Source organism: Priceomyces carsonii, assembly GCF_900007245.1.
Source record: "Priceomyces carsonii strain CBS4050 genome assembly, scaffold: Debaryomyces_carsonii_scaffold_2, whole genome shotgun sequence".
NCBI classification, from domain to species: domain Eukaryota; kingdom Fungi; phylum Ascomycota; class Pichiomycetes; order Serinales; family Debaryomycetaceae; genus Priceomyces; species Priceomyces carsonii.
The window spans coordinates 1342246-1363637 of NW_026946675.1; the positions used below are offsets into that span (position 1 = coordinate 1342246).

The 21392-nt window shown below is 36.0% G+C and overlaps 15 protein-coding genes across 15 annotated transcripts; 7 read left to right on the top strand and 8 right to left on the bottom strand.

Annotated features, from left to right (window-relative positions):
• Window positions 1-143: 143 nt before the first annotated feature.
• On the bottom strand, window positions 144-869 carry PRCAT00002177001 (uncharacterized protein; the record flags this gene model as incomplete). The annotated part of the gene is made up of 1 exon (XM_062952017.1): window positions 144-869. The coding sequence occupies one exon, from the start codon at window positions 867-869 to the stop codon at window positions 144-146; it is 726 nt and encodes a 241-aa protein (XP_062808961.1).
• Window positions 870-1001: 132 nt separating this feature from the next.
• Window positions 1002-2192, bottom strand: PRCAT00002178001 (uncharacterized protein; the record flags this gene model as incomplete). Its single annotated transcript, XM_062952018.1, has 1 exon — window positions 1002-2192. The coding sequence occupies one exon, from the start codon at window positions 2190-2192 to the stop codon at window positions 1002-1004; it is 1191 nt and encodes a 396-aa protein (XP_062808962.1).
• Window positions 2193-2341: 149 nt separating this feature from the next.
• Window positions 2342-3097, top strand: TRM9 (tRNA (carboxymethyluridine(34)-5-O)-methyltransferase; the record flags this gene model as incomplete). Its single annotated transcript, XM_062952019.1, has 1 exon — window positions 2342-3097. One exon carries the CDS (start codon window positions 2342-2344, stop codon window positions 3095-3097), a length of 756 nt encoding a protein of 251 aa, XP_062808963.1.
• A 99-nt stretch (window positions 3098-3196) lies between these two features.
• On the top strand, window positions 3197-4321 carry PRCAT00002180001 (leucine carboxy methyltransferase; the record flags this gene model as incomplete). The annotated part of the gene is made up of 1 exon (XM_062952020.1): window positions 3197-4321. The coding sequence occupies one exon, from the start codon at window positions 3197-3199 to the stop codon at window positions 4319-4321; it is 1125 nt and encodes a 374-aa protein (XP_062808964.1).
• A 31-nt stretch (window positions 4322-4352) lies between these two features.
• On the bottom strand, window positions 4353-5894 carry PRCAT00002181001 (uncharacterized protein; the record flags this gene model as incomplete). The annotated part of the gene is made up of 1 exon (XM_062952021.1): window positions 4353-5894. One exon carries the CDS (start codon window positions 5892-5894, stop codon window positions 4353-4355), a length of 1542 nt encoding a protein of 513 aa, XP_062808965.1.
• A 277-nt stretch (window positions 5895-6171) lies between these two features.
• PRCAT00002182001 (uncharacterized protein) lies at window positions 6172-7236 on the bottom strand (the record flags this gene model as incomplete). The annotated part of the gene is made up of 1 exon (XM_062952023.1): window positions 6172-7236. The coding sequence occupies one exon, from the start codon at window positions 7234-7236 to the stop codon at window positions 6172-6174; it is 1065 nt and encodes a 354-aa protein (XP_062808966.1).
• Window positions 7237-7898: 662 nt separating this feature from the next.
• On the top strand, window positions 7899-9662 carry PPZ1 (salt homeostasis regulator; the record flags this gene model as incomplete). The annotated part of the gene is made up of 1 exon (XM_062952024.1): window positions 7899-9662. The coding sequence occupies one exon, from the start codon at window positions 7899-7901 to the stop codon at window positions 9660-9662; it is 1764 nt and encodes a 587-aa protein (XP_062808967.1).
• A 395-nt stretch (window positions 9663-10057) lies between these two features.
• PRCAT00002184001 (uncharacterized protein) lies at window positions 10058-10762 on the top strand (the record flags this gene model as incomplete). Its single annotated transcript, XM_062952025.1, has 1 exon — window positions 10058-10762. One exon carries the CDS (start codon window positions 10058-10060, stop codon window positions 10760-10762), a length of 705 nt encoding a protein of 234 aa, XP_062808968.1.
• An 815-nt stretch (window positions 10763-11577) lies between these two features.
• Window positions 11578-12813, bottom strand: BCR1 (transcription factor BCR1; the record flags this gene model as incomplete). Its single annotated transcript, XM_062952026.1, has 1 exon — window positions 11578-12813. The coding sequence occupies one exon, from the start codon at window positions 12811-12813 to the stop codon at window positions 11578-11580; it is 1236 nt and encodes a 411-aa protein (XP_062808969.1).
• Window positions 12814-13184: 371 nt separating this feature from the next.
• PRCAT00002186001 (Rab family GTPase) lies at window positions 13185-13730 on the bottom strand (the record flags this gene model as incomplete). The annotated part of the gene is made up of 1 exon (XM_062952027.1): window positions 13185-13730. The coding sequence occupies one exon, from the start codon at window positions 13728-13730 to the stop codon at window positions 13185-13187; it is 546 nt and encodes a 181-aa protein (XP_062808970.1).
• A 616-nt stretch (window positions 13731-14346) lies between these two features.
• PRCAT00002188001 (uncharacterized protein) lies at window positions 14347-14721 on the top strand (the record flags this gene model as incomplete). The annotated part of the gene is made up of 1 exon (XM_062952028.1): window positions 14347-14721. The coding sequence occupies one exon, from the start codon at window positions 14347-14349 to the stop codon at window positions 14719-14721; it is 375 nt and encodes a 124-aa protein (XP_062808971.1).
• Window positions 14722-14921: 200 nt separating this feature from the next.
• Window positions 14922-17522, top strand: KIP1 (Kip1p; the record flags this gene model as incomplete). Its single annotated transcript, XM_062952029.1, has 1 exon — window positions 14922-17522. The coding sequence occupies one exon, from the start codon at window positions 14922-14924 to the stop codon at window positions 17520-17522; it is 2601 nt and encodes an 866-aa protein (XP_062808972.1).
• Window positions 17523-17681: 159 nt separating this feature from the next.
• On the top strand, window positions 17682-19313 carry PRCAT00002190001 (E3 ubiquitin-protein ligase; the record flags this gene model as incomplete). The annotated part of the gene is made up of 1 exon (XM_062952030.1): window positions 17682-19313. One exon carries the CDS (start codon window positions 17682-17684, stop codon window positions 19311-19313), a length of 1632 nt encoding a protein of 543 aa, XP_062808973.1.
• Window positions 19314-19384: 71 nt separating this feature from the next.
• RRN11 (Rrn11p) lies at window positions 19385-20890 on the bottom strand (the record flags this gene model as incomplete). The annotated part of the gene is made up of 1 exon (XM_062952031.1): window positions 19385-20890. The coding sequence occupies one exon, from the start codon at window positions 20888-20890 to the stop codon at window positions 19385-19387; it is 1506 nt and encodes a 501-aa protein (XP_062808974.1).
• A 254-nt stretch (window positions 20891-21144) lies between these two features.
• PRCAT00002192001 (uncharacterized protein) lies at window positions 21145-21333 on the bottom strand (the record flags this gene model as incomplete). The annotated part of the gene is made up of 1 exon (XM_062952032.1): window positions 21145-21333. One exon carries the CDS (start codon window positions 21331-21333, stop codon window positions 21145-21147), a length of 189 nt encoding a protein of 62 aa, XP_062808975.1.
• Window positions 21334-21392: the final 59 nt, after the last annotated feature.

The window sequence follows — 21392 nt, forward strand, 5'->3', positions numbered from 1 at the left end:
TTGGTTCTTTATTTTATTTGGCTGTTTACACGATACTAGAGTAGCTACCCTTCATTCGTTCGGATTTAATCGTAATATGAAGTAGAAATCAATTATTTGCAGTATCCTTTTAACGTCGACGTGCGACCATGAAAATTGTTGTTCTACCGAAACATCTTTCCATCACTATCACCCTGTGCTTTCCATTGGGAGCTAAAAGAGCTAGAATTTTCTAACCTGTAGAGTCTCCAGGCTTCTCTAATATGTTCAGCTTGTAATGGGCTGGTTATGTCTCCTCTATATACTAACTTCGGATCATCTTGATCTATTTCTTCGCCATCTGCCAATTTATTCATATTCTCTAGGTTCCTTTTTCTTTTTAAAAAGATGTCTTGTTTGAGCTTTGCTTTGTCGTCGCGTTCTTTAACTTCTTGGGCTCTTGTGATTATTTCGCCCAAAAACAGCTTAGATAGACCAGCTAGAACGACTGTCAAATTTTGAGGCAACGAATGACCAAGAACTCCACCGCAAACTTTCTTAAGGCTCGGTTTATTTACAGTCATTCGACGATATGCCTCAAACCTTTCCATTTGGTCGTCGGACAAATTTGAAATGATGAGTCTCTGTTTTTCTTGTTCTGACAAGTTTGTATTTGGCCCCAGACCCTTAAGCTCCTTGTATTTATTAATAAGTTCTTTATCATCCACATCAGATAAATCAGAGAATTCATCGCTGTCTTCTCTCGAGCTCTCTCGGCCATCGTTCGTTTGATCAATTTGAGACACACCAGCATCCTGTCCCAAGAAGCTATAGAATACTCTATGTATCAATTTTTCATCATCATCATCTAACTTTACATCGCTAAGGTTTTCTTCATCTTCACTCAACATAATCAAAAATATACTACATGCTACTAGTAATCGAAGCCTTCGAAGCTGGATTTATACATTATGATTGCATAAAGAAGTGTCACAAAACCACTTATAATATATCACCGCAATATATGATATATAGACAGGAATTCATAATACATCCAATTGGTATCTGATCTGTTTAATATCTTCATTGAGCTTATAGACTCGTAAAAGGTAATCTCCCCAGTTTGGCTTTGCATCTTCTTTCAAATCAATCAAAAGGGTGGAGAGATTTTCAAGATGGTCTTTCAATTTACCATCGAATAGCCTAACATTTTTTTCATTTCGTTCATTGAAGCAAATAATAAAATTATCAATTATGGCATTTAAACCTTCTATAGTTCTATGCCTCTTCATCACCAGTTGTTTTAAGGTAACACTTTTTTTTACATCTGGAAATCCCAAGCTTTCTTCAATCAAAGCTTGTAGCGAATAGGATATGTTTCTATCTTGGTCAACAAATTTAGAGGATGTATCATTATTGTAAAAGAAAGTGAAAAAGTCGTCATCGAATCTTTCTGTAACAACTTTTTGGTTTGATTCATGTGAAATAACGAATTTGGCGATACTTTCGCTATATGCATTAGGTTGTTCTTCCACTTCTAAGAGTTTCTCTGGTTCAATTTTAGATGTTTGAATAGTGAAATTCATATATGAATTTAAATGCTTTCGAAAATCAAAGAGTAGTCCTTCTATAATTCCTTTGAGCTTCACTACATCAGTCTCACTGTCATTATCAACTAATATGAAGTTCAAAGTGGGCGTAGGGAAGTAGTTGAAATGATCAACCTTAGGGGACATAGAGAGCTCGAAATCCAATAAATGATAAATAACGGTCTGAGTAAGGAAAAAAGGTAGATCATTTGATCTAATTGCATCCAAGTTATAAAACACAAACGCAGTCATATCTGTAGAGTCCATTCCAACTGTGTTATCTGTTGAAAAGAATAAGTCTACCTTGTACTGTTCATCGTAAGTAGATTCATAAGGTTGGCTCCTATTGATTTGACCTAATTCTAAATTATCAACCAATTTAACTTTCAAATTCTTTTTACTAACCTTCGGCAATTCAGTATCAACCTGAATCTGTGTAGCAGTAACCAAATCTGGAAATTGAAAACCATAATCCCCAAAGCGAACGTATATTGGTAAAGTGATCTCAAGGCTAGAATTAATAAAGTGCTTCAATTCAACTAATTTTTGAACCTCGTCTTGACGTTGAGAGGCACGTAAGAATGGAAGAACTAACAGCACTATCACGGACGTGATAAACCAAAATCTAAGGCTCTTAAATATCATTCAATTAATGTTCGAAACATGGAAGAATTCAATGCTGATGATTTGCAGATATGTTAACGGTAGAAATATAAGTCATGTGATGAGAAGATATTAAAAAAAAAGTATCAAGAAGTGTAAGGGTCTTACTTTGATTACCAGGTCCACTTTCGATGTCAGTTCCATCTTTGCCTATTCCCGAGCGTCTCGGCATAAATGACCAGGAAGACCAGTATGTTCATGCGGTTTATAATGAAATTGCGTCTCACTTTTCAAAAACCCGGTATAAACCATGGCCCATAGTCGAAAAATTCCTTAACAGCCAAGAGGATTATTCAGTAGGTCTAGATGTTGGATGTGGTAATGGCAAGTACTTAGGGGTCAATAAAAATTTGTATATAATAGGGAGTGATAGGTCTAGCGGTCTTATCGAATGTGGTAACGAAATATCAAAAGGTTCTTTCAATCTTCTCATCGCAGATGGTTTGAACTTGCCGCATCCTAACGCAACCTTTGATTTTGCTATCTCTATTGCTGTCATACATCATTTCGCTACAGATTTAAGACGAATTGATGCTATTAGAAGTATACTTACAAAATTGAAAAAAGGTGGGAGGCTACTAATTTATTGTTGGGCACTAGAACAAGAGACATCCAGAAGAGGTTATAAAAATGGCGATGCTCAAGATGTGCTTGTGCCATGGGTTTTACAAAGAAAGAGCAAGACTAAAAAGAAACAGGAAAAGGAAACACATGGGAAGAACCAAGACGATCCTGAGCTGAATCAAGAACCAGAAACGAAATACCGTTTTTATCATCTATACAAAAAGGGTGAGCTTCGAGATGATGCAATGAAAGCAGGAAATTGTCAGGTAGTTGAAGAAGGCTACGAGAGAGATAATTGGTGGGTAATTGTAAAAAAAGAATAAATAGTATGTAATTGTAGTTCGGGAATAGACTCGACCGGTATCGACTATTAAATTTTATATTCTTGAGGTAAGCGAAACTTCCTTTTGACGAACCATATAATGCTTTCACCTGCCGAAAAGCAAGAAAAGATTATAAGGTCAACCGATTTAGATGCCTTAAGCTGTAGGTTCAGTGCAAATAATAAATCTTACTTTGCACCTCCAGATCCATATATTGATGTGTTGATTAAATCCTACAGGAGCTACCTTCATTATTGTGCTGGTTATAGCAATTTATCGGCTAACAGGACTTTGAAAAGCTCCTTTGGCGAGAAAAAGATGCCATTGATTAATAGAGGTACCTACTTTAGAACTAAGCTGATAAATTTAATTATAGACGAATTTATTCAAGAATTTGGCAAATGTCAGATTATATCTTTGGGAGGAGGCTCAGATACCAGATGCTTCCATTATCTAGCTAATAGCAATGTCACTTATCACGAAATTGACTTTCCAGAGTCTGCAAAGATAAAGTTATTGGCCATTTTCGGGAACGCCTCACTCAAGGAAATAGTTCAATATAATGAAGATAGAGATAGAGATTTCGAAATAAACTCAAAAGAGGACTTCGAAAATTACGAATCTGAATTGCATACTAATAATTATCATCTTTATGGAATGGACTTAAGACAATTGAAAGATTTTTCTATTGGTGAAGCGAAGTTTTTGCCCTATGTGAATACATCCTTGCCTACTTTAATACTAAGTGAATGTGCACTTTGTTATGTTTCACCTTTAGAAAATGAGCAAATTGTAAAGTTTTGGAACAATTTTTTCCAAAAATCTAACTGCGTACTAGCATTTTTAACATATGAACCCATGTCTTTAGATGATCCTTTTGGTGTAACAATGAAAGACAATTTATCCAAAAGAGGAATAAACTTGTTAACTTTTAATGAGTTTCCAACATTACAATCAAGATGTGACTTTTTATTTAGTGTCTGTCACTTGAAAAATATTCGTCTCACTGATATGTGTGATATCGGTGGTTATGGGAACGAATCTCCTTGGATTGATAACGAAGAGCTCCTTCGCATCAATAAACTCGAATTGATAGATGAAGTTGAAGAAATAAGGTTGCTTCTAAAGCACTATTGCATTTGCTATGGTGAAATGTCTCGCAGCAACGTGAAAAGATTCAAAGGAATTGACAATTGGCGATGGCTCATTAAAAGGGATACATGAGATGCGCCACTTTATGCATTTTCTAAGGCCATCACACTACACCACCAAAGCCCAAGGGCAGTTCTGAATCTTTTGGTAAGAGACAGAGAAATTTATAGGATCTTCCCATGCTGTCTTTTTCTTTGGATGTTAATCTTTTATAAGCATTATAAATCTTTTCTTGTGCATCGAAATTTCCAGATTTCGCCTTTATAAGTTGATCTGCTCTATATCCAATGCCAAGCTCGTGAAGCCAATCGCCTTGCTCTCTGGGACCAAAAGCGTCGCAGAACCTTGAAGCAAGGAGCTTTAAATTCTCAAAATCGACGTCAACAGATAAATCAACGTCACCGGGTTTAGCAAATGGGGAAACGAATTTGTGCTTGAAAATACCTCTTAAAGTATTGTCTGGAATCCCTTCACTCGAGCCGTAATCAATTATTAATACTGAACCAAGCTTTTCTTGATTGCACAAGAGTTGTACCATTTTCAGAATATAGAGTTCTGCGTCCGCGCAGATTTCTATCCGACTACCAACTGGCATATCCTTGTACCTTGGACTTAGCGTAGGTAACATAGAAGATGGAGTTTCTTTAGGAGACATGGTCAAATGGAATTCTGTCTGAAGAAAATTTTGATCATTATCACTAGCGCTGTCGGCGGACGGCAAAGTCATTTGCGTATTTTTGACACTAGGTGAATGCTCAACTAGTAATTCTCGCCACCCATCCTCAGTCTTTTGGAATGATTTTATAGGCAAAGCGTCAAAAAATTCGTGTGCTATGACGTAGTTAGTAATTCCATTTTTAATTGCAATGTCCTTTTCAGTGTCCATCCACTTGATTTTTTGGCCCCACTTTGTAGTAGAAACATTGAATCCTTGATCGTCAGTTGTGAACAGATTTTCCTCCCCACATAATAGCTTCCACTGTTCTTTTCGTAGTATAGTTGAAGCTTCGATTAGGATAATTTCAATACTAACCTTACTCTTGTTTAACTTATTGAACGAGCTCAAGCAGTCAAACATTAGTGTGCCTTTTCCAGGACCAAACTCTATAATGCGGACTTTATCTGGCTTTCCCTGTTTGAAAAATGTACTGTAGAGCCAGACTCCAATCATTTCGCCAAACATGGATGATATCTCGGGTGAAGTTATAAAATCACCACTATTTGAATCTAAAGGATCTCTAGTTGTATAATATCCAAAGTTTGGATGTGTTAAGCATTGCCTCATGAAAGCTGATAGTGAAATCGGTCCCGTAGTTTTAATAGTTTCCGATAAAATATCCGTCAAATTTTCCAACTTAATCTGTTTGGCATTAGAAGCGGCAGGAAAACTAGGCATTTTACTTATATTTTCACGCACATTTATATCCCCCTTTATTTCTTTCTCAAGCAGTTCTATTTGATTTATAATACTCTTTTTCGCCTCATCGTACTCAGCTTTTGTAAATCGACCAAAATAAAGTTCGTTTTCTTTCCCTTCATCTTTCGATTTCTTTGAGAGCTTAAAACTCGAGGAAAAATATCGTTTGCAGAAGAAACTACAATGCGTATAATAGTTCTTATTTTGTCCGATCGTTCTTTTTAGCATTTAGTTTTCTTCCTAGCCGTGACTTTGCAAATCAAATGTTTTTTTTTATTTACGAACTTTTTTTCAATGCGGGTTTGGGTTATCTTACAATTATCGAACAAACCATAAGTATATTGAAATATACAACGGAACTTAATTATGATAAGTTCACGAAGAAAGACTAAACAAATTGGATAAAAGAATAAAACCGAAGGAGCAATGTAGCCAAGAATTGGAACCAAGAACAAAAACTTAAAAAAAATTGAAGCAATTATGCTTCCAAATCAAAATTTTCGTACTAAGAAGCAATTCCTTGAATAGTGGTCAAGGGTTGTTCTAAGAATTCAACGGCTTGAAAGTTTAACGAGAACTTGTACCTAGGATGTTTAATCATAGCATCTAAACAAATACTTTCACCTGTAGGCAGTTCATCCGCATTATTAATTGCAAAAGTAGTTGCAACTTTGAAGCCTAACTTTCCGTAGAATGTTCTGTTATTTGGATTGGAATTTTCTAAATAACACCAACTATTCGGCACTTGGTCAACATACTTATTTATGAAGTGATTTATCAATATTTTTGCTAATCCCTTTCCTCGCATGGAAGGTAAGAGACCAACATCAGATAAATACCAAACCGTATCACCGGTTGGATTCAACTTCGTATCTCCCAAGACTTTATCTCTAACCTCAGCTAAGTAAGGTAATTTTTCCTTCAATCTCAGGCGACATTTCGCCAATGCAGAGAATACACTCAACTTTAAGAAGGAAGGCCTAATGTTATCTAATACTCCAAGCGACTCCGTATAGTCGTATACGAAGCTGCTCTGATCAAATTCTAATTTGTTCCAACAAGCAACGCCTAAATAGGGAAGGTTTTTGGATTTAATGTGATTCAGAGCAAGATCCGATTCCAAACTATTGTCCTTCATCACAATGATCATACCTCCTAGATGAAAACATTCCAATACCTGACATTCATAGAATGCAAGCATTAAGTCCTTCTTCCTTTTCCCCTTTTTACTAAGAGGATCCAACTTAGTTTCTGTATTTAAAATGTAGTTGGTAAATGGGTCTTCCTCAAACGCAATCAGAAGAGTTTTAGCTATCCTATGATAGTCCCTTACATTGGCAACTTCGATAGAGACATCTAAATCCCTGCTGATTGTGATCGAGTCTGCGCTTTCGTTTCGATTTAATTTTGTATTTGTTAGTCTCAGGGTAGAGACTGCGCTGCTAGCATTAATCCCACCGCAACCCTTCACGGTCGAATTAACACTAACTTCTCCACCCTGAGACTGTGGCAGTCGGGGTTTTCCCTTAGCATTTCCTTCATGGTGTTCTTCGAAACCCTGCGAAAACATTATTGTTCATCTATTATGAAAACGGAAACCTTGTGTAGCAAATAAGCTGTAAATTTACTTTGTGATAACTATTGTATGAGTTTGGGAGTACAACTAGAATTTAGTGAGTACTTTCCGACAAAAATCTTACCTGTTAGTCTTCTTTCTGATGTATCGACGTCTGTAGGCGAAGGGTGGTCTGATCCTCTATTTATCCCCCAGGCAGAGGGGATCGGAAACGCGGTCCCATTCGTTATCTTTTTTTCTATTAAGCCACTTATCGGATGCTCCTACCTAAAGCGGTGTCTGTCCTAATAGGAGTACATAAACTGACCCCGATGTTAAGGGTCTTCCATCTCTGAAATTGATTACCCGGTCAACTATTATATACAATACCTTGTGGTCAGTAGAGGCGTGTCTAGATTTTTGTTTATATGCAGTCTTGTCTGGGCAAACCCACCCTTATTCAAACCTTAGCAATGTACATGAGGGTGAATCAATTGAAAGCCAGGGTCCCAATATCTAAGTTACGAAGATATAGAGGCAATATTCTCAGAATTACTTAATTGCCTTAGTTGTATAGACAATTTATTGGCGATTAAGTTTATCTAAGATTTTTGTGGCCATCTTTCTGTACGTGGAAGGTTCTGTGAACATTATAGACTAAACGTTCGTATTATAGCATGGGCAACCACACATCGAAACCTAAGGATGTACGAGGGCAACCTTTGACACGATCTGATACACTGAATTCTGCTAAGTCTTCAAGATCGATTAGATCGAGAAAATCATTCCTGAGAGATGAGTCAGCGGAGCCCCAGAAAGGAGCAAAATCTCCAAAGGTCCTTTCGAGGAAGAATTCATCTTCTAGTGGAACTGAATTTCAAAGAAATGACTTTCAGAGAAATGATTCCTCTAATAATTTGTCAGGTTCTTTTTCTAACTTGAACATTTCAAATAGTCAAAATTTAAAACTTCCTCCTTCAATGATGCAAGTGGAACCAATGGAGCCTATTTTAATACGCAGAAATAGTGGAAACTTGGAACCACCAGCTATGTCACCAAGATATCATTCATTTCCATCTACAAATTCACCAAAGTCTTCTCCTGCGACAACATCAAATGACACTCCAGAATACAATATAAGTAGAACTTCTACGAATAATTCTACGTCAAAATCAAGTTTACACAACTATCCCCTTTCTCCACAGACAACCGGATCAAATTCAATAACGAAACAGGATGGCAACATATCACTATCCCCGCATAATAATTCAGATGCAAATTCGGTATCTTCAAGAAGCATAAATGGAAGCATTCATAACAATTCCGCCGGTTCCTCAAATAATAGTTTAAAGAGTAGCTCAAGTAATTATGGGGACTCTAGTATACAAAACAAATTTGGAACAAACGAAATCCAGAAAGTGAGTAGCAGAACAAGTTCTAGCAATAATGTAAATTCACAAAATTCGAATAGCATAGACGTTGAAGACTTGATCCAAAGACTACTTGATGCTGGCTATAGTGGAAAAAGAACGAAAAACATCTGTTTAAAGAATTTTGAGATCCAATCAGTATGCGCTAGAGCTAGAGAAATTTTTTTACTGCAACCACCTTTACTAGAATTGTCGCCTCCTGTTAAAGTTGTGGGTGATGTTCACGGCCAATATGGCGATTTAATAAGGATATTCACAAAATGTGGATTTCCGCCTCTGACAAATTACTTATTTTTAGGAGATTACGTTGATAGAGGAAAGCAATCATTAGAAACTATTCTTTTGTTGCTATGTTATAAAATTAAGTACCCCGAGAACTTTTTTGTTTTAAGGGGCAATCATGAATGTGCTAACGTCACGAGGGTTTATGGATTTTACGATGAATGTAAACGAAGGTGCAATATTAAAACATGGAAACTCTTTATTGATACTTTCAATACTTTGCCCATAGCTGCAATTGTTGCTGGCAAGATTTTTTGTGTTCATGGTGGCTTATCGCCTGTCTTGAATTCTATGGATGAAATAAGAAACATCGCAAGGCCAACAGATGTACCCGACTTTGGGTTATTAAATGACCTATTGTGGTCTGATCCTGCTGATACCGTGAATGAATGGGAAGATAACGAAAGAGGAGTGTCATACGTGTTCTCAAAAGTCGCAATCAACAAATTTCTCCTGAAGTTTGGTTTTGATCTTGTATGTCGGGCCCATATGGTTGTTGAGGATGGCTACGAATTTTTCAATGACAGAACTTTAGTGACGGTTTTTTCAGCTCCAAACTATTGTGGCGAATTTGACAACTGGGGTGCTGTTATGAGCGTTAGTGAAGAGCTACTTTGCCTGTTTGAGCTTTTAGATCCTTTGGACAGCTCAGCATTGAAACAAGTGATGAAAAAGGGAAAGCACGAAAGAAAATCTGCGCAGTTACAACAACAAAAATATATTAATTAAAAATTAGAATATTGAAATATCTTGAACCTATTTGGTCAAGAATAATGATAATCAATGTTTGAAATGAAGTAGGATTTCACCAATTATACCGGCAGCATTCAAGAAAAACGAATGCAGCTTAACCTTTCTCTATATATATTATCTTATCTTTCTGCAGCTTCTTTTTCACGTTGGATCATTTATTCTTTGAAGAATTGGGTTCTTGTTTACTTAAAGCATTGCTATGTCGAGAAGAGCATAGTTTATACGATCTATAAATAGTTACAATAAATATCTCGTTTAGTATAGAGATTTATGTTCATTGACCAATTTTGATGTTTTTTTTTTTTTGGTCTAAGTGCGATATCTGCCTATTTATGGAGTACGTCTCAATTAGTCCCTATGAAGATATAACGATGAATGATAATAATCCATTTGACTTTTTATTAAAGACTGAAAGTTATGAACCTCTAATAGACTTGGTCGACCAGTTATCTAAAAAAATTAGGGAGAACGAGGCATTGATTAGTAAGTTGACTTATCATATTGATATTAACTTGGAGCTTCCAAATGTGCCTGTAACAAAAAATGACGATGAATCTGATCCAATTAATATACATGAAATTACCTGTGATAACTTAGAGCATATATTAAACCAAAAGTATTCCCTTGGTGACATTAAACTTCCCAGGAATTGTGAAGTTCAGGAATCAAATCCAAGAATTAAGAAATTGATCGAGGATAATTTGAAGCTCAGAGTTCTCAAGAAACAAAAGGACCTCAAAAACCGACAGCTTTTGAAAGTAATAAATGAATATGATCAGTTTATAACGGAGGATATATTGCCTGCTTTAAGACGAGATGTAACAAATTATCACATTGAGGTCAATAAGGAATTTAAAGAATCACAACTTAATCGAAAGTACAAGACTGTTGGCTTGCTTTGGCAGAGATACGTCAAATATTTTCAGTATTTATGTGAACTTACAGAAACATGCAAAAATTTGGTAGAAGTCCTTGGTTTCGAAACTAATGAGCATGAAATCAGCATGCTACAACAGAAATTGAATATTGTTGACCAACTAAGGTCCTTCATAGAGAATACCTCGTCTCCTTTATGATAAAGGAATGCATTAAATAAAAAAGTGAAAGGATACAATATTTCGCTTTGGTCATATTACTGCTCTAGAATTTAATAGACAAATATTGCTAATCCTAATTTTGCTTACCTCGACTATTTCGGGATCAAATAAAGACTTCTTTCTCTCCAAAGAGCCAGCACCATTAATGATAAAATCAGAGAGTGTCTTCAGTCAGTAGTATTTTTAGTACCGAGATAACTATTAATAGCATTCAAAGGCTTTATAGCTTCTACAAATAGTCAAAACATGGCTATATGTTCATTCAGTTTTAGGTTTTTAAATATAGAATTTATTAATATATGTAGATTCTCGACTTTATTAATTTTTCGTAAAATTTTACCTACTTACTGGAAAATAGTATCTATCCCATAAAATGACTTCGAGCTTCAAAACTTGAAACACTCAAAGCACCAAACGAAGAAATCCTGGCATGATCAATTAGAGTCTCTTGATATGGAAGATTTGCCTTTTGAATGGCTATGCTAAGCCTAAGCCGGCTGCGAAATAGAATCTGTATATTTATGCAGGTACAGAGAACGGCTTCGGCTTATATTAGTCGACCAAGCGTTCAATAAAAAAAAGAAGCGTTCTAATCCTTCTATGGATTCAAAATGGTTATTCTGAATAAACGATTATAGAGAAAGCTATAATATTGCCTACTATCCAAAATAACTTAAAGCAATGATGTTCTAAATTTTATTATTGTATGTATTTGTGGTAAAAGTTTTAAGAGTTATCGAAGGAAATTAGGTCTGAAAGGTTCGAAACTTGTTACCTCATTTGACGATAAGCAGCTATTGCATAGTTTTTATAACTGGCCCTTTATCAACAGCGTCCTCTGTCCTCAGGGTAGTAGTACATGCTTCGGATTCTTCATCATTCAAAAGATGACTTAGCATAAGGTTTGGTGATTTTTTCTGGGAAAAAGTCAATTCGGAAACTGAAGGCAATGTTGTTTGATTTGACTGGGAGTATTTTATACTCGGAAAAAAAGATGGACGAGTAACCTCTTTTTGTACTCGATTAGTTTTGTTGGCGTTATTGACTTGACTGAATGATTGGTGAAACAAAGGTGAAAATGGCGATGCTGTTTGAGGTTTAAGCAAAGCAGACCGAGGGCCATTGGAAACGGAAAAGCTTGGAAATGAAGAAGATTGAACTCGGCTACTAGGAGCTGGGGGAGCAGTTTTAAGTGTCTCTTGATATTGAAAACTATTATGAAGTCCATTATTGTCGCCATCAGCCGAGAGCCTATTTCCCGTATCGTTTATAAATGAATGCTGTAATGACAAAGGTTTTGGCCTTCTTTTAGGTTTGAATACGTTAGGGTTTTTCAAAAAGTTAATCTGGGAGGATGGTGGGGGGGTTGCCAGCTGATGAACATGAGGTAAGGAAAAAGCAGGGGGAGAATAAGACCCATTTATGTTCGGTTGGCCACGCGGATATTGATGCATATTATGATAGCTATAAGGATAAGCCGGAGAAGAGCTGTTCGGGGGAGAAATTAAGGCACCTTCATCTTCAAAAGTCTCATTATTCAGGTCAAAATACATCGAGCTGGGAGTCTTTGGCTGAATCGAGCCTTTGAGAGCTTCGTGTTCCTTCAATGTACCACCAGATATCAGTTTCTCATATGCGTGGACTGTTTGCTGGTGCTGTCTCAAATTGTCTAGCCTCGAGAAATTCTTTGTACAATGTGGACATGTGAATGGACGTTCGCCAGTATGCTTTCTTTTATGTCTTGCCAAATGTTCAGACCTAGTAAATGACATATTACAATCAGGATAACCAGTGCATTGAAACACTCTTCCCTTTGCTGGCCTCTTATTCTTATTCTTTCCTTTCGCATTGTTGTCGCTTAGGCTATCATTAGAGCTCCCTGAATGTCCACGATCTGAATCATTCATACTTTCAGGTGCATCGCTTACGCGTATTTCCTCATCATTTGATGATTCGACTTCATTTGTTAGATCTTTCTTACCAGGAGAGGGATCTAAAATCGCTCCAACTTCAACTCTACCTGTAACCATTCTATTTTTAAATTATTTTTCTTAACTTCTTAATAACTGAGTCGACCTGAGTTCAGAAGATTACAATCTCCAGGATTTGTCATCTACCTATCCAAACACACTAGAAACTGTTGCTTTTATATTGTTATCTATCTTTTAAGCTATTTCCTATACGTACGCAAACTTGTTTATTTAGTCAACGATAAAATTTTCGTTTAGCTCTCAGGTGCACACCTGCATATTATCAGATAAGATTACATCAGACATTATATTAAAAGAAAATCAAACGGAGAGCTTTTTTATCAACAAAGACCTATCAAGTAATGCAAGTTAGATGCAATTGCAAAGAATATGTGTAAAATGATTAATTCAAGAATTCTATCACAATTTCCTTAGCAACACGAGTTCGTACTCGTGTTAGCGTTATTATCAACAGAGATATCAATAGTGTCAGGTGTCGACCTATCTTGGACGTTGAGCTCATGACTCTCTGGGGAGCTTGCCTCGGGCAATGCTTGTGCGATCTTCTTAAACAACAACTTCACATTGTAGTTTGCCTTCGTAGATGTCTCAATGAAAAATTTTGCTCCAATCTTTTTTGAGAGTGCTTCGCATTCTTCGACTGATACCTGTCTCTTATTACTGAGGTCCGATTTATTACCCACAATTACAATAATAACATCATCCCCACGTTCTAATTTCACATCATTCACCCACTTTTCTAGATTTATGAAACTTTTTTTATTTGTTATGTCGTAACATATTACTGCAACATGCGAATCTCTTATATAGGATGGAATCAACGACCTGAATCTTTCTTGACCAGCCGTATCCCATAATTGAAGCCTTATCGTCTTGTTATCTTCTAAATACATTGTTTTTGATAAAAAATCTATCCCTATCGTGGCTGCATACTGATCATCGAACGTATCGTACATGAATCTAGTGATAAGAGAAGTTTTTCCCACTAAAAAAAAGAAGTTAGTATCAACAATCAAAACGAAACAATGCTGAAAATAGAGTTCAACAAAATGGCGACATGACAAAATAAGACAAGCTCTCCAGAAAGCAAAGAAAAAAATAGATTGTTAAAGAAAATTTCTTAGCGTAGCAACTTATATTCTAATAACCATAATACTCAGCCAAGCGAAATGAACCGTCAATACAATTAATTCACATCTGAATGTACCAACGATTTTATTAAAGTGACACCTTCCACATTGCTTTCCTCTTTCATCATCTTGCCGCCTTCGTTGGAGCCCCTAATCGAATTTCACACTACTGATTCAGCTATAATAGTTAAACATACCACTTTGATCGCCTAGAAATACGATTTTGTATTTCCTTAATATATGGGATCTATCAGAACTCATACTTATCTGATTTAGCGTCCCTTCGTTTTTAATATTACTTGAGATCTAAATCTGTTGGCTCAGTTTTCGATTTTCGTCCTCCCCCCAGCCTAGAATCAAAATATTACATAAGCCCTGTGATTAAATTTTCTTTTAATCTTTTCTGCCTTATAGATAGTCAAAGAATAAATACGTACTCGGAATGGAAGATTCTGAACTAAATGCCATCAGAGCGGCAAGATTGGCTGAATTGCAGAAGAGTTCTGGACAACCTTCGGATGCGTCGTCTGCTAGAAATGACGAAGCAAAGTTATCTGTACTTTCGCAAATATTAGAAACAAGTGCAAGAGAAAGATTGAGTCGGGTCAGAATGGTACGACCAGACAGAGCAGATGCTGTCGAAAAATACATTGTGAAGATGTATTCTATGGGTTCGATAGCCAGGAAGCTTACGGAGAAAGATATAGTGGAAATCCTAGACGGGTTATCTCGAGATGAAAAGCAGCATACGCAAAATAAAATCGTTTTCAATCGCAAAGCGTCGATTGATGATGACGATGATGACTTCTTTGATTGAAGCTTGGTTGTAGAGATGCTCATATTCTCTCTGAAGTGTCGGCTAACGCAATTATCTTAAATAGTTTGAAAAATCCCGGATATAATACTGCACATAAAATTATAATGGTATATCTATTTTGTAAACAAACAAAGAACCGATTACAAGTATCTTGAAATCTGACTCCAACATTATACATAGAAGGTGTACTACTATAGGTAATGTCAAATATACAAGTAGTAGTGAGGTGTAGAGGGAGAAATTCTAGAGAAATAGCGGCGAAATCGCCCGTGGTAATAGATTTGCCTGATGAAATGTACTCAAATACAGATTCATATATCAGCATTCGTCCCTCTAGTCCAAATGCAATTTCCGATTTACAAAACTCGAGAACCTATAAAGTAGATAAGGTGTATGGTTGGCAAGCTGACCAGAGCTTAATATTTCAGCAGGTTGCATTACCTCTATTTCAAGAATTTATGAGCGGGTACAATGTGACCATCTTAGCATATGGACAAACAGGAACCGGGAAAACGTTTACAATGTGTGGTGATTATCTGGATGAACTAAGTGAAGATACTGGAATTATACCCAGAGTTTTGAAGCAACTCTTTGCAACTTTGGAAAAAGATGATGGTAATGATTACTTAGTCAAATGTTCATTCATAGAATTATACAACGAAGAATTGAAAGACTTACTCTCAGACGATGAAAGAGCAAAATTAAGGATCTTTGAAAGCAAGCAAAAATCTTCGAATTCTATCTTAATTCAAAACTTGAAAGAAGAAATAGTATTGAATTTAAACCATGGTTTTAACATTCTTAAGAAAGGAGTAATGAAACGTAAAACTGCATCAACAAAGTTAAACGATGTTTCTTCAAGATCGCATACAATATTTTCAATCAACTTATACAGAAAGAAAGATAATGAAATATTCAAGGTCTCTAAAATGAATTTAGTCGATTTGGCTGGGTCGGAGAATATAACAAAATCAGGAGCCATCAACCAAAGAGCAAAAGAAGCAGGATCAATCAATCAAAGTTTATTGACCTTGGGAAGAGTGATTAATTCTCTTAGCGAAAAGAATGTCAGCTCTAATCATATACCATACAGAGAATCAAAGTTGACAAGGTTGCTTCAAGATTCAATTGGTGGTGAAACCAAAACCACCCTCATTGCTACTGTTTCACCAGCAAAAATAAACATCGATGAAACAGCTTCAACGCTAGACTATGCAGCTAAAGCAAAAAATATCAAAAACTTACCTCAATCAGGACAAGATTCCGACTTAATCATGAAAAGAGTTATTGTCAAAGATTTGGCAAGAGAAATTGTTAAGCTAAACTATGATATTGAAGCTACGAGAAGCAAAAATGGGATTTACTTACATGAGTCCAACTACGCTAATTTAATTAGTGAGAATGAGTCAATGAAGGCAGAGTTAAAGGAAACAAACAGTAAAATTAGGGCCTTGCTGTCCAAAGTGGATATGCTAGAGACGAAACGGCGAGACTACGAATTAGGAGAAAAATCTTCGAAGCAAAATTTAATGGAAGCCCAAATAAAAATCAAAAATCTTGAGTCAAATACGTGCAACTTGAATCAAAAAATCGTGGATAGAGACAGTAGAGTTGCAGAATTGGAAAAGAAATTGACTAGATTAAATGAGAGATACAAGGTTACTACAAATCACTTGACGCAACTTGTGAATGAGAATTTGAATGTTTCAGTTAAAAAGATAGAAAATTTAATAAGAAATTATAATAGTAGTGACATCCATGAGGAAATAGAAAAAATGAGCAATGCAGTCTGTGAGGACTTGGACAGACTTCGCTCCAGTATCATTGATCAAATTAAAAATGTCACCTCTACTATTAACGAAACAGTTCATGATATACCTCTGCAGGCTGGGTCATTGACAAACGGAGTCGAAGCGATCAGCACGGATTTTGTTAATAGCCAAAAGAAATTGAAGCAAAATTTGTCCGATTTGAGAGTAGCCGATGCTAAACTATCTGGATATATTAAAGAAGATCATTTGACGGCAGAACGACAAGCCAAATTGACAGACGAAATAATCAATGGGAAGCTAAATGATGGAATCTCCCAGGTTCATCGTCAACTCAATGATAAATTAGAAGACCTATTAAACCAAGCTAGGTCCAGCTATAGTGGGTTGTTAGAAAGTTCTATTTCTGAGGTTTCAAATAGACTACTCGGAAATGAGAGAAAGGAAATTCAAAAGAGGCAACTAAATTGGTCAACGGAATCCAAAAAAATACATGATGGTATAGACAAGGACGTGGATCTCTCCTTGAACAATTTCGATGAGGCAAGAGCACGCCATAAGACAGAAATATCTAAAACATTTGATAAGTTGTCTCACTTATTAAGCGGCAACATATCGAGAAATTTAGAAAATGTCACTAACATAATGGGTACGGCCACTGAAGATGTAATGAAGAAGAGATCGGAGAGCTTTGACTGTATTAATCAAAATATTGAGAATAAAGATAGACGAATAAATGAAGACCTCGAATCGGTCAATAAGGAATTGATCTCCATACATGACTTCAATACCGAAGCATTAAATCAATCTCCTCAGCATAGCTCCCCTGTCCGCAGGTCACCACTGAAGTCACCAATAAGGGCAAACGTCACTAAGAGACAATCTCCCGCAAAGTCTCTGAACATAATGCTGAAATCCAAGATCCCACAGTTGGGCAAATTGAGTCACGAAGACCAGGAAAACTTAGCAGGAGCTTCTCTTAAAAGGAGGAAGATTTTACAACTGGTGGATACCAATAACATATGCCAATGACCTCCTATAGATCCTTGTACAATAGTATAGATAGATAGAATAGTTGTAATTTTATGCAGGTTACTAATTGATAGTAGAGCGAATATGACAACACGACCAAATCCATATTAGAATTAATAATATACCTCAAATAGATACGTATATCAAAGACGTGGGAGGATGGTTTTATCCAAGGGTATAAGATACTTTATACTTTATTGCACCATCTCAACTGGGCTTTTAAGTTGGTCATTACAGGATTCTTTAAGTAAATCATATAATCATGTAATGTTTCTAGTTGAGATTACGGATGGTTTAAAATTAGGTATATTAATTAACTTTATATTCATGGCATTTGCACTTAGTACGAAGCTTTTACAAAATGTCTTGTTTGGTGAGCTAAGGGTTATAGAAATTGAACATTTGGTGGAAAAGATACCTATGTTTAGTTTGAATCTTTTATTTAACTTGGCCCACAACGATAATAACTTTTTATTAAATTGTTTTCTACTCGGTCTCTCCATCAGCTTTAAAGTTATACAAGTTGTTTTGGTGGATAGGCTTGATTTCAATCTTGTGAAGGTGTCTAATAGTTCTGAAGAAGATCATTATTCGAAACGAATGGTGTTAAGAAGCATAGTCTTCAATTTGAATTTTTGGCTCAGTTTCATTTTCTTAATTCTCAATTTCATTGTGGCCAAGTTCCTTGTCTTTGACGTTTTTCAGGGAATCAATTCGGTAACGTGCTTACTATTTGGCTTTCAATTTGCAATCCAAGGTGTTGAATCTTTGACTTACAACTCAAAGTTAATATTCAATGTTTATGAATTGTTGTACTATAGAGCTGACCAAGATTACAATGATGAAACTGATGATGAGAATGAGGAGGATGAAAGGACGTGGGAGAGCAAGCCTTACTTCAGCAAGGGAATTGATATATTGTCATCTTCCTTAAAAGCAATAGCCCACTTGGGGTTCATGTATTTGTTGACGTTCCATTCCGGACTATCTTTACCTATATCGATGCTACAGGGCACTTATACATCCTTGAGACAAGTGTATCATGAATTTTCTCAATTGCTTGCCTTCATTGAAGCATCAAAGAGACTTGAAAGCCAATTACCTAATGCGTCTAAAGATGATATAGATAATTCAGACAGTCTTTGTATAATATGCCGTGAAGATATGTGTTCGGCAGAAGAATATGAGGAAAGTCATGGCAAAAAAATTTCATCAAGAAGATGTCCAAAAAGATTAAAATGTAATCATATTTTACACATGGGTTGTTTGAAAGATTGGCTTGAAAGGTCAGAAATCTGTCCCATGTGCAGACGAAAAGTCTTTGAAAGTGAATCTAACCAACAAACTGAGAGACACACAGCAGTTAACGAACTTCAGGATGAAGCCATTGAAATAGCAAATGATCCAGATCGTAGGGCTGAAGGAGAGCAGAATGTAGATTCTGAAATGTCGAACTTAAATGTCACTGAGAATGGCCAAACGGCACCTACTCAGACAGATGGCTCAACCATAGCAGATGAATTTCAGACCATTAGGCTTCCATCTTCTGCACTCATACCGCCAGGTTGGACTTTATTACCTCTTCATAAAGAGGGCAATGGCGAATACAAAATTGACTTTTCAAACTATCATCAAGGGACTTTAACTGTAAGAGAGAATATATCGAATCGTGATTTAACATTAGTAAAGCCTAGTGCTTTGGACCCTTATGATGATATAATGACTAATGAAAACGACGAAAATGAAAGTGCAAAAAGAAATACCACCCCAAATATTGCACATATAAATTAAAGTAAATACACTAAATATTTCATTTAGATAGTAAATGGCATTAATTCTGAGGACTTTTTATATTTTATACTTCACTCGAAATCAAACTCGAAATCAAGCTTATTTGATTGATCTTCATTATCTTCATTACTAGGATCATATGCATTTGCACCAATCCAAAGAGAGTCATTAGAATCTTTTGCATTAATTTCATCAGAAGATTCTCTTTCAATGCCATCATCATCAGGAAATTCATCAACATTGTCGTCATCGTTTGGTGACTCGGTCTCTTCTGGCAAGTTTAGAGGAAACGTTGCATTTCCATAGCTATCAGGGTCATCAGATTCCTCAGCCGAATCGTGAAAAGAATTGGCCCTCTTAACATTCAAGACTTCGAAAATTCGATTCACTTCCTTATTCAAGGGCTCAACTGGATAATAAAATTGAAACGTTTTGCATTTATCCAAGTTTTTTTCCATTGTTTTGATATGCTCCAAAATTTGATTGTGCAAAGGAGACTCGGTTCTACCGTCGTTGTAATTACCTATTGCGTCTGTCAGAGAAGCCCCGAAAGATTGGTTTTCACTATGAAATTTATCTGTTAAAACAATGCTTTCAGAGAGCTCACAAAGGGCCATCAAATAGTAAAATACACCGTCACAGTTATATGGTGGTTCTAATAATAGCTCCTCTAGCTTGGACTTAAGCTTTGAAAACTTCTTTTCAAACATCAACTCCCATAAAGATGAAATTACATATAAAGGGGTATGACTCTTAGACCCTGATCTCCAAGCAGGAGCTGATATTTCTCTGTAGGTTCTAGAATTACTAGTTGTTCGCCTTGTAATGAAAAATGATGATAGCCAGTCAAAAAATTTCTCTTCTTTAAATATCAATAACGAACTCAGTTCATTAGTGTCTATCTCTTGACTTCGCTTACTCAAAATCTCTATTCCAATGGGCCAAATAGTTCTAATGTCGACTTTGGGTATTCTTACTAAAAGACAAAAGACTTTATAGGCAAGATCCCACTTTCTACTAAGCACATTTAAATGTAAGAGCATCTTTAAATTATCAAGATGCTGTTTCATTACATTCACTCTTTGATTTGGAGCATTTTCGTAATTTTCAATAGGTAAAACCTCAAGTCCTTTTGTTCTTATCAAAAAATGTGCTTTTGTCCAGTTGCTTGAAATATCGAATGAGCTGTTAAACTTCTTTATTTTATCATCTATTTCACCATTATCATTCTCATAATTCTCATCATCACTTGGTCTGTTGTTTTCTATTTCATTTAGGGCATTAGGGAGGAAATCATCATGATGCTCATCATCTCTAGCAGTATTTGAAGTATGCCAAGTTTCATAACTTTCTTCTGGCTTATATCGTTTGATGCGATCTTCGTGAATGCCTTGTAAGATTTTTCTTTTGTTTCTTCTCTTCTTCAAGAGGCTCTTTTGTTCAGTTGTCAATCTGGCATCATTGCTGATGTCTTGAAATTTTTCAAGCTCTATATATCTAGAAAGAAGAAACTGCAACTGCTTGTTCTTTTTTTTACTGTTAGATTTGTTACTATCAGCGTATATCTCCTCAAACATAATGGACTAAAAGTATATAATCATCTTTAGTCTATATTTTTTACCTTTGATAGCTTTGTACGCATGTAAATTTTTGGAAATTATATTTATATTTTCACGTTATTATTAAGCTCCTCTCCGATACAACTACATTTACAAAGTAAGAGAACATAATATCAATTCACTATTGTAATCAAGCTCCTCAACATACACTATTTACAACGAAAGAGGAGTATTCAATATTTACGACTAGTTTCAATGTCGAAGCTATGAGCTTAGAAACCCATTCCTGGCATTCCGCCCATTCCACCCATTGGAGGACCACCAGCAGCTGGAGGTCCCTTAGGTTCTGGTGCATCAACAATAGCACACTCAGTGGTTGCCAATAAGGAAGCAACACCACTAGCATCAACTAAACCGTTTTTGACAACCTTGAAAGGATCAATGATTCCGGAAGCAATCATGTCGGTGAATTCGCTCTTGGACGAGTCATAACCCTTGTTAAAATCTGCGTCATCATAGA